The following is a 14,788-nucleotide window of genomic DNA, read 5'->3' on the forward strand; positions in this document are numbered from 1 at the left end:
CCTTGGTTTGTGAATTCGAGGTGTCCATCATGTTCGATTATTGTGTACAATAACTACTAGTGTATTATACGTCTTAAATCTCTATTATATTCTCTGTATCAAACGCAAGTTTTAACTAACTTACGAAACTTACTTAATTACTTGCAATTTTTTGATATTATACTGGAAATTATTTTTAATGTAATAAGGATTTATTAGAAATGCACAGAGACAAAGCTAAGACGGACATATGCTGAATATTACTATCTACATCATATGAAGCTTTGCAACTCTCATTTTCACCGCTGTTTGACTGGTTCAAGCACAATAGGCGCCTTACCAACACTGATGTTAAATGCATGTAATCTGTAACGTTATGTCTTTCAATCAATGACACAGATGCACAAACAAGACTCAATCAAATGTATTTGTTTATTAATGGAAATACTGAAATCGGCATACAATTACCTCTAATATAATTATTTACTTATATTCAGTTATACGTTTTATTGCATTAATTAGCAATATCAACAGTTGGTTACACGCGTCTCTCTCACTCTCACATTTGCTTTCGTTCTCTCTCTGACTTGCTTTCGTCGAATAATAATACACGTACACATAAAATCATGTACATGTAATGCAATTGCAACAAGCTAGTCGAAATAACAAATGATTCTAGCGGATTAACGATTAATTACGATTTAATTGACAATCGTTTTGGCATAGTACAAAATATCACCATCTTTTAAATATACAAGATTAACGATTCGTATTAACAAATGAATAATTCCAACTGATCGTGTACCGCATTTAAATTGAACTTTCAAAAAATAGACTTTTGGTTTTATCAACAATATTTTACACTTAATTTACTATGAGATGTATTGTCTGAATGTACTGTCTATCCACTATACAGATTCCGTACTGATCGCTTCGATTGTTAATTAAAACTTCTTAAGGCACTATAAAAACGCGTTGTCCCCGCGACTCTTACATAATAATTTACATACATTTACAAATTGACATTGTCGTACGACATCCATCTAAGAAATGTATATATCTATAGATCTATATATTCGATTATTCATCTATACAATCATACATCGAATATGATATACTCCGCCATTTATTTCATTTATTAATTTCGGTATTGATTGTAATAAAGCTCGATTATTTAATATGGATGGCAAAAAAATCGGCATGTTTCGATTAATTAACAAAATAAGAAAAAAGAAATAATGCGAGCTTAATGTATTCTCAGGACGATATAGTGTTACGATACAGGACGAGTACAGATGACTTTAAATAATTGTGAAAATAATATTTATATATAATGGCAATAATAATAAAATAGAATAAAATAATGTTAATGTTAATAATAATAAGCATCATTGATATTGTCGAAAAGTTTGATGAGGCATGAATGATTCTATATAATTATATATAAATATTATTAATAATAAAGAATAGTCGCAATATTAGTAGCTCGTTTATAATAGTCGTCGTGATTCTCATTACATATTATATATATACGCCTATGTACAAAAGACATTGACAATCGATCACCGTTAAGGTTTATAATCAATTAAATATATGTACGTTAACAATTATTAAGGCATGGATAGTCTCGAATGTTCACAAAGTTTCTCACATATCAAACGCTCCAAATCTGTTCGGTATCAGGCTACATTACCGTTCAGCTGTCGTAGCACCAAGAAAGGTGGTGTTCGTGTCGCACGGAGTAACTTCTAATCGTTCGCACTGGATCAAGACTGCCATTTACCCTCTAAAAATTGTTCTACGTATATCTATCTTACAATGAGAGCCGCATTGAACGAATAGAATTCCGAAAGAAATATTCTAGTATCTGTCCATCGTGAAATATTTTCATATTTTGTAAAAATATTGTGAATTATAAGAACAAAAATCTAGTTTGTTATATAAAATAGACATCTTTTTTACAATTATGAGTTAACTTAGATTATTATAGAAAAAAATATATATTGCTCCAGCAGAATTTGGATAACATTTGCATGGACAGTTCACTTTTCTATTTTTTAAATATTCAAAATCGTTGAATATTCTGACAAACATTAACTAAATTATATTTTGTTAATTTTTTATGTGAAAGATACATTCGAAATTAGCAAATTATCATAGTATTGACAAAATATTTGTTTATCACAAGTAGCAAAACAAGCTCGTTTTTGATGGATATACTCGACAATTACAAATAAATACAAACAACGAGTGTACTAAAAACGTAGAAATTGTTAAATGAAACTCTCTTTGTAATACATGTTGCACCTTTCATTGTATTATCTTGAACCTGTTGACCATGTAAAGCGGTAGACACTCTCCTGGTGTGCACGCTCTATTGGAAAAAGTGCTGTATCAAAAGTGTTGAAAGTAAGCAGGTCTGCCAGCTGCCGGGGCTACGCATAAAACCGCTACCCGTGTTTTCATCTCGTCTTTCATCAGCGATCGGATCACCGCTCGTTTTCAGCAAGCTTGCCCAAATGAACACTCCAGACGCTTAGACTAGATCATAAAGAAATGCAGAAGAACGACAAATCCGTGACTAGTGCGCCACAATGCAGATTAGAGGTTAATATAGCGAAAAAGTTCGGATACTACATAATTTAAAAAAATTGAGATTATCTATTTAAAATAGATCGAAGTTAGTATCAGAACTTCTATATTTCACTATATTTTTCATTGTGCTCTTTAAATGTTCGCCTTCGCTCGCTTCTGATTTGCGAAATTTCCGCTCGAACGGTGAACCACTCGCATGTACGAAATACTAAAATGTTACAAAACTGGACAAAATTGTTTCTTTCACGTCTTGTTGTTTATGTTCTTGTATAACATAAAGAAGAAAAAATGGTTTCATGTGAACTGCCAAGCAAAATTGATCGAAATGGCGAGAATGATAAGTTAGGATCGTTATACAATTTTTACATATACCCCTTCTCCCTCTATATCGCATAGTATCTTTTTCTATTCGATTACGAATGTTCTATCCTTTTATAAACGCTTTCATCAATCGACATACGCATAAAAAAAACTGACGCAGTTCTACACATTCATTCAAATAACATGCACCCTTGTATGTTTAAAGATGGCGACTTTCAATTTTATCCTTACCTAACTCCGATTTTTCAAATTCTCTGTAACACATACACAGACTTTGAATCGAGATTATAGCCGCGATCCTCCACTTTTTATTTAAAATTCACTATCGAATAATTTAGAGAACCTAACAATAAATACGCTTATAAGTTACAAGAGAAGCCATTTCCATGAGATTACAGGCCGACTCATTTAAGGTGTCGCATTCAATTAATATTTAATAATAATAATCGCGATTAGTGGATATAGTGTTGATAGTAGCGGTGAATATTTAATAAAATAATAGCAATATTATTTATACTATTAAAAATGGTAATAGAAATATTAATAATAATCATAATGACAATCATGATAATGTTAAACAAATTTTCGGTGACGATGAATATCATGAATCGCAAACCATAAGATGAACGATGATGAAACAATGGTGATACGAAGTTGATGAAAATGAATAATGATCTATAACATTAACGACATTGATCGTTAATAGTAGTCATGACGATGATGATGATGATGATGATGATAATAATAATAATAATAATAATAATAATAATAATAATAATAAAAATAATAATAATAATAATAATAATAATAATAATAATAATAATAATAATCCGTAGCAGTAATAAATTGCGTGGAGCTAATACAGTGTGATATAAACCTTAGCGTGCTTTTGCGCTATAATGATAACTGATGCCACCATCGGAGGTTCTTCAGTCTTCTTTGGTTGCTGGGTAACTCGATGAGGTTGGTGGGTACAGTAGGGCTCTGCACTTGCCGCCACGACTTTAAACTCTCTCCAGAAGCCAACTTTCTTTTAAAAAATAAATGTAGCGAAACGAGGAGAGAGATTCTTCGATTGCTCTGATTATAATAAAATAATAATGAAAGTAACTCTCTCCAGAAATCAGAGTAGCAGACCGGAAACGAGCTCGCGTCCCGCCAAAATGCGAACCAGGAGATGAAATGAAAGGTAACGTACACCGGATAGAGGCATTTTGGAATAGAAGAGTCTGAGAGTAACATATCTGAATTGATAAGAGTGAGTATAGCTTTAAAAAAGATCCAGCAGATTTTAAAAAGTAAGAAGTTTTTGCAGACGAAAAAGAAGAGATAGGCTTAACGAATATGGAAATTAGAAACGGAACTAAAACAAATAATACGGCAGAGAATACAAAATTTCTTGAAATAATCTTGATCGAGAGATTAAAATTTGGAAACCAAATAATTAAAAGCTCTCTCCAGATTTGTTTTTTTTTTTTTCATTTTCGAATCTCTCTTTCTCATCTTCTAGCTTTTTCTTCCAATACACCCGTCATACTATATAATATACGTACACATATATACATATGTATGTATACGAATATAAACGTGTGCATAGCATACGTACGTGTATGCGAGAGGTCACTCGAAGATAGAGAGCAGTTGGCTTCCGGTCCGTTGGTCCGTTGATGAGAGCCAATTGATTAATAAAAGTCTGGTTGTGGGTGCTGCAACGGACTCTATAGCGCATAACCGAGCAAGCGACGAGAATATAAGAATAGCGTCTGACGAGAACGATCCACGTTCCTTCCTGTTTTGCCGTGCTCGCACTATATTGTTATTGATATTATCATTATTATGGCTTCCTGCGATGGCCACCGATCATCCCAGCAGCGAATCTTTCTGTTTCACTGATTACCATCTTCCGGCTGCGATTTATCATTCCCGAATATAGCATTCAAAATGAGCACCAATCGTTTCTTCATAGATTCTTCTTTTCTTAAGGATGGCTGCTGCGCTGGATATGACGCCGTGCATTTCCAGCATCCTCTCTCAGAACACTTGTTTAGGATGATTATTCAATCATAAATTCTGGAAAATCATTATTGGTTACCATATGGAGAGATAGCAGACTTTGCAGGCGATTTATTCAAAACCGACCAAATTGACCAACTTCATACAATATACAGACCGAGGTGCCTCTCTGCCCCTTATTTCGCCTAGATGGCTTCGTTTAATCTCGTTCCTGCATAAATTGAATCTTGGATCTTGCATAACCTAATGATATGCCTTCCACATTGTTCTACAACGTTCATTAATCCAAAGGGGCTAGTTTTCAAACAATATGTGTCTCTGAAACTGTTCAATCGATGGTGCTGGCAGATTGTAAAAACCATCTATAATTTTCTCCATACTTCTTGATTTGAATGTAGGCTTCTGATACTAATTCACTTCTATTACTTTCTCATAGCTTCCCGGTCGCTCTAGAATCGCTTTGGAATCGAAAGTAGCGACGATGACGACGACTACGGCATGGCTAATCGATGGCTATAGAGAGAAACGAGGTCCAGGAGCATTATCGTGGACCAGGATACTGCTCGAAGGAAGCTTGGTAGCAGCGGCTGGAACTACTCAGCTGAGTTCACGTGGTGTCACCGAATGCCGAGCTGGATGATGATTGTTACGATGATGACGTCTCGCCCGGCGACACTGGACCGTGCAACAGTCATCACCGTCTGCCACGTACTCGCCGCGTTTTATCTGGTGCGCGATCGTGTTGCATAGCGCCCGTGGACATCGTTTCCTGTCGCACCTGACCTCGCCATTCTGCAAACATTCAGACATACGGCGAAATCCGCTTTAGAACCGACGCCATTTTTCGATTTAGATCTGGACATCGCGTTTCGTAATTTTCATATAAATATCGAGCTTTTTTGGGTCGCGTCGTTGGTTATGTTTTTACGATATGCTAAATTATGTACAACATGGAAGACACAATGATAATAATACACTTTGTCCAGGAAATGTAACCCTAACCTACATAAATGTATTCAGCATGTGAAATAACCTTAAGTGAGATACGATAGATCGATCAAAACGATTATTAGATATGAAAGACGTAAGGAAAGTAAGGCATGTTTCTATTAGAAGACACAAACTTAACCTACGTACAATAATAGTAAATGTAATTTTTCTTTCAGAGGACACAAACCTAACCTAAATATAATTGAGATGACGTAATGGACGCTAAAACGAATGTATAATAGAGAAACACTGGAATAATATCTTGCGGATGATCTCGCAATTACAACAATCGGAAAATAGCAATACTTTTTCCCCATGTAATGTTGGTCCGCACGCACGATCCGTGACTGCGTTCCATTTTCATCGTAATGGATGGACCCTTTTGGGTCGGTCCAGGCGAACGAGTCCGGTTAAAGGTTTTCTCCTTAAAGGTTTCTGGTCGTAGCCGTGTCTGGATATCACAACGGGGCTACCATTGAAAAACTTCTAACGAGTATATATTGTGATGTCGCGCGAGCAGAAGTAAAGCAAGTCACAAGCCGTTTCATCGATGAGATTTTCGCATAAATGATGAAATGCAAACGAAAATGCTCGGAAGAATTTCTTCTTCCTTATTTGAAACGCGGCCAATAATTAATTGTTTACACACGTGTATTGGAAATCTTCTAATACGAATAGCGTGACAATTAAAATTTTAAAATAAAATATTTTATCATGTTTACATCATAAAATATAATTGATTTCCACCATTTGTCATTTAAAAGATTTCCAAGTTTTGATATCCTTTGTTATTTGATTTAAAGCTTTTATGGAACTAGTCTGTTATTTATTCATTTATTTCAGGTTATTCAAGTTTGTTATTATGCGAGCAATGGTAATCACTGAGAATGTTAAGTCGATTCATAACTATCTGAAGATTAGAGGTAGACGACCCTTAATTCGTACAATAAAATAAAAATCTGATCATTATAAGACTAGCAAAATATAAAAAAGGCCTGCGAATGAGCCACAAAAATGACTGTCAGTTTCTCTGTGTATAAAATTTCCGGCGTTATTGGTAGATTCGATCATAAGGAAAGCGTAAACGACCATTACCATTGAGTACTTTTAGTAAGATAGATATATCGTTAATGCTAAAACCTTCTATAACCTTGAACGACCTTTGTTCCAACTTGTAGAACACGTCTGGACAAGTGTCGTTGCACCGAGACCAAAGAAGGATACGCGAGTCCGCGAAAAAAATCAAGGCGCCCCTGAAATTTCCTGTACACTTCCATTCGAAAGAAAGTTACTCTATGTTTCACGGAAACCGGTTTTTCGTATTGTTTAAAAAGATATCTCACTAGTCTATATAAATTATTCAATATTCAGTATTGTTTAACCGCGATAATGTTGTAAACATTATACTACTCTCGTTTAGTTTCATTTGAAACATTATTTATAAAAAAATTTTATTCAGCACGTATGTAGAAAAGAATGGTGAAAAGAAAAATTAGTACGAAATTCTAAATTTTAACTAAAAGTTTCAAATGCTAACGTGATGCGTGTCAATTGCCAGAATTTTTTGAAAAACCTAACCTTTTAATTGAAAATAAATAAATCCTTCACGGAATCGTATGTACTCGATGCATTTTGCCAATGATATGTTAGAAAGGTAGTAAAGATGTGTCTCCTCAATCGTGTCGGCCAGCAACTTCAAGCACGAGTGGAATGCAGCTGATGAGAGGGTAACCAGCGATCGTGTAAACCGGAAATTGTCGCACTTGCTGGCTAAAGTACCGTGACGATCTCGCGCTACTAGTTCTCAACACTACACGTCCAATAAGATCCACTTTACATCAATACAATACCAAAAGAAATCCATTATTAGTAATTGGACTTTGCAACTATGTTCTATCTTTCTGTACTACCGATAATGAAGAACGCTGCAAAATTTTTTGTCTAGTCCCGCAATTGTCCTAACAACATAGTAGTAAGTTTATAATATGTATTAAGATATATCATTCAGCTACTCTCATAATTGGATCTTTGCATCTGTATCTTACTTTCTTGTAGCTTCGCAAATTGCACACGTGCAAACCATCAATTTCCCTGTGACCACAAAGTGCATTGGTACTCTGACGATTACAACTAATTTCTAAGTTTATAAATAGAATTACTATGTTGATCATCCTAGTTTCCCTGTAATTCATACAACATAAAGTTGCATTTACTATCCACAGCATTAATTTGTAAATTCTCAAAATTAATTCTCAGCATATCTTACATCGCGTATTTAAAAAATTATATTGATTCATTTAATAACTCAATTTATTTTAGTTATCCACAATTGCACCAAGTGTTCATCAAATGCAACGTACATTTCTATAATATCAATCTAATCGAGACGCCTTCGATCCGTATTTTCGTGAGATTGCACTGAATGCCCTATAAATGCAATTCATACAATCACGTATCAACCTAATCTCACAACAGCCACAAATTGCACCGAGGCTCTAGTGGTCGCGGCGGTTACAAACTGCCCTAACCTCTCTACCAGCGAGCCGTGTAATCATAATCTGCCGAAATTCGCAAGAGCGCCACCGTCGATTGAAAGTATTCGCATTCCGCGCGTCAAATGGTGGCCAATTGGCGGCCACAAAACCGTCACGATCCGGGAACGATGGACCGCGCTTTCGTGCACCGACGCAATCTCATCTTTGCCGCACTTATCGCACGTGAACAAAGAAAAAACGACGGTAGATCGACCACGAAGAATCTCCAATGACTCTAGCGGCGCTCCGCGCCAACAGTAATAGTCTCGAGTCGTTTCGAGCGCCTGACTTCAATTCTAGACTTTGAAATTACAAACCTGAAGGATATGAAATATTTTAAGTTGACAAATAGGATATATGAATCATTTTTTAGAGTTTAGAACTTTTCAATATCGTACTTTGAAAAGATTGTTATTTATATAGAGGTTATGTTATAATTGAATAAATAATGTAGTTTGTAATAGCTTTCTTATTAAGTATTTCTTCCAAGTTACAAAAATTTTGCAAGTGTATTGAATAAATTATCTCATATTACAACACGGGCCTCACGAATCCCACGGAGTCGATTTATTACAGCGTTTAATTAGATTATACAGGAATCAGTCAGCGGTGTGTAGTCGGTAGAAGAGCGGCGCCTGTGAGATACGAGGTGCTGATTGTTAATAGACCTCGTGCATAATTAGTTACGCTAGACTAATTTGTAAAAACCATTAGAACATGAAACCGGGTGCTACTTGGAAACAGGACAGGACAATTATTTATACAAATAACTGTCATCTATCCACGTTGCACAGTCTCTGCTATACACCTTGATACATCTGAGCAAATAAAATTTTAGAAGTAGCTAATAAGTACTAATAAGAAAATTACCTATTAAAATGTCACGTCTACCATTGTACATTTTTGAAACTCTCGAATCTCTCTATATCAATTTACTTTAAATTAGAATCTAGGATCTACGTAGATCTTTCAAGCCTAACAAAAGTTTTGCAACCCCGACTAGTTATTTAACTAATAAGATAACAAAATTATCCATATTGCATATTTTCAAAACCCTTAAAAAGATTCTAGAAGTATGTAGAATAAAAATTCCCAAACTACAACCAGTATCAAAACGACTGCAGCGCCGCCACGCGGGAAAATTCGTGAAGATAGAAAATGAAACGCGCGTCTATTAAACAGTGATTCTCACCTTGCACCTGCACTTGACGCATTTCATTTCTCCGTGCGAGTGGACTCGTGGATGCCACTCCATTCCGTTCTCATACGGACCACCAAGGGGATACTTGCAACCGCCGGAAGCCAGTATCTCCTCAGCAGTGCGCCTAGTGGATGGCGCCGCCTGGTCCCGTGGTAAACGTGTCGTGTCGCCCCCAACTCCTGCGATCGTGCTAGGCGTCATCGCCGGACACTGTCTGCAACATGCCTTCTTACTGGGTCTGAAGGCGATCTTCTCGTCGCAATCCAATGGCGGGCACTGCACCCGCGGACACTTCACCTCTAGCGTAACGGGCTGCAAAATAAATGAATGTCCACAGTCAAAACCTAATGCCGCGTTCACATTGCGACTATGAATGATATGAGGTCTTCAATCTTTGTTCTCAACCCTTTGTAGCCTGAACATTCAGACTACAAGGTATTTGTTATAATATTCAGTGGAAGAAACAAATGTCTACCTATGTTACAATCCTTTAATTATGTTCATAAAAATATGAAATTATATACAGATAAAAAAGTCAAAGACTTAGATAATCGAAGCAATCAGTTTTCTCTCTACATAGACTACATTGTTCGTAGTTAAATTCCATGATACTAATTGAATTCCAAATAAGTATATGAACGCGACAAGGTTAAATCAAACAGCCAGCGTATCAGCTTCTGATTTGTCGACGTATACAAACACATTATCCGGCATCAGTGTTTCTACTCATTACAAGTACGAAGTTGGTCAAGCGCGATTTAAGTGACAAGCAACGAATCAAAAGTAACGTCTTATCTCCGGTAATGAACATGACTCGGTGCAACGTGTCTCCAAGCATGACTTCAAACAATTCTCTAATATCTATTTAGAAAGGCCTGTCACTGATTGCCGATCGCGGCACTCGCAACACGGAGCTCCTTTTCATGACTCGGCAGAGAGCAACCGCATTCTTCTGGCGCAACGAACTCGCGCGAGCGCGCCCCGGTGTCTAGTTGAATTTTTCATTCGCACGAAGCTTTTATAACCGTGTTGCCTACGAGAGAGCGCATTATAATATATGTCGCAGGATCGACGCCGATGCTGGAATCGTTACGAAACTCTGGCCGACCGCGACGAGAGTGAACGTATGGTAAAGAAGTAAACAAAGAATCTGGAAAAAGTCAGCCGTCTGCGTGGAATTCGAACCGTGCCTTGGAACCGTCGTGCCTCGCGCGTTTCTGCCGCTCTGTTCCGCATCATGGGACCATTTAAATTCCAACATGTTTCGAAATTCGACCTAAGGTTCAAGAATATTTACATCACCGCTTATTGTGCTTGGGAGAAAAAGTGGTACTCACGCGAGAGAAACCTTTGGAACTTGTCTAAATGAATTATAGACTGTTAATCATGAGAATACGTACTAAATATACTTGGAAATGTTCTATCTTTACAAAAGTTGAATTTTATTCGTTTATTTTAACAAAATCTGAAAAATTTCGTGAAGAATTAAGTTTTCTTTCTATAGCTTGACTGTAATCAGTTCGCCGGTCACTCCTCTACTCTAAAAAAATGACTAAATGGCGGAGTATCACTCTCTCAGTTGATTAAATTCACACGTACTATTACAGAAAGGCAATGGTAGATTAAGAATAATGAAAAACTTACATCACACGTGCAAACTGCGCAAGTGTCGAACCCCATTGGTGGCAAATATGGATGCCATGACGCTCCTGGTAGATGGAACTGGCCAGCCAGTGTGCAACCTCTTGTCACCGAACTGACATTCTTCCCCGTCGCATTCATGTTGATCCCTGGACCTATACAAACAATCCATGTCATTATTCCATTCGGCGTATTTTTAATTCATGTTATTTGTCGCAACATACATGCGCTACAACATAACCTATTTACGAGCGAATCTTCCAGGAAATTGTTATATACCCGTTAAACCGAAGCGAACTGAACTAGCGGCTTTTAGATACAAATAGCGCAACAAATAATGAAACCGGATGAACAGAACATCGTAATCAATTTAATTAGATACAGTAGAACATCAATGTACCGGCAATGTATCGAAGAAAATGACGCATTGCTTTAATTTGATTCTACTAGAGGGCTTTTTCTCGACCAGCAGCAACCGGACTGATACGTCTCTATCGTACACGACAAATGATTAGTAAATTCCGATTTATTTGACCGATTAATCGGTCAATGGCAAAATTAATGATTAAATAAGTTTGACTCATCTTGTAGAATAACGTGTTCGTCGTCGTATCAGTGATAAATATAAATCCAATTAACATTGATTAAAATGAATATTAAAATAACAGTATATATGTATATCTGAATTAAGTAAATTATATCGTCCACGATGGAACCATGTTTCCTCGAGGCAAAGATTTCAACGTTTGAACGGTTCTTAATGTTTCTTTGCAAAAAACGAGGAGTGACAAGTGGAATCGGACAAGCTGCGAAATAAATTTGCCTTATTTCACGATCGATAAGCGATCGTGTAATCTAAACAGGATCGTAAGTAGCTGTAACTAATTCCGCGCGATTACTTTCATCGAACGTGTCACGGTAATCGGATTGAATATTGGCCACGGTCATTCTCTTAATTCTCTACGACTCTATGGTGTTTGTCGAAACGACGGGATACGAAGGAGAAGGATAATTAATCCGGCGTTTTCTACGGTTTATTCTAGATTACGAGGATTCTAGTCGTGTTTCTGATATAAACATAATTCCTTATGATGATGAGAATTAAAACAGCTGATCGATAAATATATGAGAAGATGAAGACTTGATTATAATTCCAAGCGACATCAATTTGCAGAAGCGTTTAAATATTAAAGTGGATAAAAGAAATTCAACATATATTATGATGATGAGATAGAAAGAGGTCCCTGAAGACGGTACAAAAGAGAGAAGAATACTGACCACTTTAGCTCACAGTCTAGCCATGTTACATGTTATACTGCTTAAAACACGATTATGAGTTAAACACATGAATTTATTAAAAATAATCAATTAGGTCTGCCTTTGTTTTGGAGGCCTTTCTCCAGTTCTGCACAGTATAAGACATAATGAGCACTGCATGGAGTTCCAAGAACAAGCTTTCTTCTCAATTAATCAACATAAAAAATCTTGTTTTTATATTATATACATATCTTCCCATAGAAATAAGAAATAGAAAAAAGACAGTGAAAATAAAAATAACTTACTTGAACAAATAGGACAACAGTGACCAGAAGCAGGCCTCAACTGCTTGCCCTCAGCGCAGGTAAGAACTGGACAAGGCATTGGATCGCACTGTGGTAGTCCACGGTGACAGTGGCACATGTAGCACGGATCTGTGCTGGAGGTCCACTGAGTGCCCTCTTCATAAAATCTAGTCTCATGGAAGCACGCGCCAGTTTCAATATCCGACCTGGGTGGGTAAAGATTATACGCGACCACCGAGGCAACATCATTATCCGCATAATGAGGAAGACAGCTGAGCGGCGCCCTGGCTTTGAACGGTGCCTTCAAAATCCTTTCAGCCTGTTTATCAGTTACTTCAAGGAAACCTATACCAGATTCAATTCTGTATAGTTCCACTGGTGAGAGTCCAGTGACAGAACCTTCCAAAACGTATCCAGTGAACTCTTCCAACAATCTCCTAGCTACAGGTGCTCCTTGAACTACTAAGGGCATGGTTTCTAGATAAAGTCGAAGGGTGCGTGGTTCGTGGCTGTTTGTGGAAGACGTTTGAGGGAAGCCAGCAATTTCAAGCTCATAATGTAAAGAGCAGTCTAGATCAACAGCTGTCCAGACCAGACCAACTGGACCAGGATTTAAAGGTTCCTGGGACAGTCTTCTGAGCAAAACAGGTGCAGCAGTATCTTTAGCATCAGCTACAGGTCTCTGTAGTAGTCGGCCACGCAACATAGATCCGACGTGCGAGGCAGCAACAACTGCAAGTTCTCCATTAAACAAGGGTTCAAGGAATCGTGGTCCTGGACGCTCTAAGGATCCATTAGCTAAACCATCAACAAGAGAAGGAGTCAGATCTTCCAATTCGGTGCGACGTTTACCTCCTTCATCTACTAAAGTTACCAAAGGACTCTCTTCTTCCAGTCCTATCAACTGAACGCCATAACGCAAAGAACCAGCGCGATCTAAAAACGCCCAGGCCAATCCAGAAGCTGCTGAAGGCGTTTCTGAGATCAGCAAAGTCTGATACATCTCGCAGTTGGCACGTGGACCCACTATCCCGGCTAATCGAAGTGCCTGAGGATCTTTTCTTGACATTATGCTAATAGAGAGCTTGCCTCTTGTTAATAAACGGAGGTCCGCCCCAGATAAGGCGCTCCGAACTTCCCCAAAGTTTAATTCGTTCGACGGCTTCTTCACTATTATTTCCTCCCGTAAAACTACATAATCCTTCTCCATGTGTTCCAATTGGACGATTAGTGGTACTTCGGAGACATCGTTAGGTAGAAAAACACCATTGAATACCAAAGATACGTGAATAGATGGCGCTGATGCTGAGGACGCTGAAACTATGGCGGTAGCTCCTGCACCTGACATCAGCGAGCGATCCACTCCCATTGTGGGCTCCAACAAGGAAGAATACTGTTCCGTGGACAAGGCGCGATAACGGGACAACTGTCCAGTCAAGGTAGCCGACGGTTCCCATATAAAGGACACGTGCAGGCGTTCCTCACGCAGCAGTTTCCTGTAATCTCGAGGGACCCTCCTCCATACCCCACAAAGTTTACCTGTAGCATTTTGGTACACTCCACCAATAGGATCGATCGTTTGTTCCTCTAGAATACTTCCCGATCCATCGATAAATTGTATGTTTCTTGGGCGAGGAGTGGATGTTGACAAATAAAAGGAATAGTACAGATTTTTGCGGTGAAATGTGAAACGACCTGTGGCCAGATAGTTATAAGCACTGTTGTACATTGATGTTGGACTGGGTTCATCGCGACGTAGTACCTGAGATGTTTTACCAGTTAAGAGTGTCCCAAAATCTGGAAAAACGTGAGAATACATTGGGTTAGGTTTGGATAAATCATCGGATGGACCGAATTGCAGATTGATAGGGACAATTACGTTTTAGACTTCGTTCCTCTTCCTCGGAGGTCAATTGCGCTGGCAAGTCCTGCACTATGTCGCTACCTGTAAC

General features: G+C 37.7%; 1 protein-coding gene across 8 annotated transcripts in view; it reads right to left on the reverse strand.

Annotated features, from left to right (window-relative positions):
* Positions 1 to 392: 392 nt before the first annotated feature.
* LOC122569423 (dorsal-ventral patterning protein Sog) overlaps positions 393 to 14,788 on the reverse strand; it is a 100,514-nt gene continuing 86,118 nt past the window's right edge. For 5 of the 8 annotated variants that reach the window (XM_043730449.1, XM_043730452.1, XM_043730451.1 and 2 more), the window contains 5 exons: positions 14,716 to 14,781; positions 12,837 to 14,633; positions 11,278 to 11,429; positions 9,625 to 9,945; positions 393 to 5,700 (listed from right to left, as the gene is read on the reverse strand). In XM_043730449.1, the coding sequence (XP_043586384.1) occupies positions 5,506 to 5,700; positions 9,625 to 9,945; positions 11,278 to 11,429; positions 12,837 to 14,633; positions 14,716 to 14,781 (2,531 nt within the window). In that variant the 3' untranslated portion in view covers positions 393 to 5,505. The other 3 variants (XR_006317449.1, XM_043730447.1, XM_043730448.1) reach the window with 3 other exon arrangements.

The sequence above is a fragment of the Bombus pyrosoma genome, linkage group LG7, assembly GCF_014825855.1.
Source record: "Bombus pyrosoma isolate SC7728 linkage group LG7, ASM1482585v1, whole genome shotgun sequence".
NCBI classification, from domain to species: domain Eukaryota; kingdom Metazoa; phylum Arthropoda; class Insecta; order Hymenoptera; family Apidae; genus Bombus; species Bombus pyrosoma.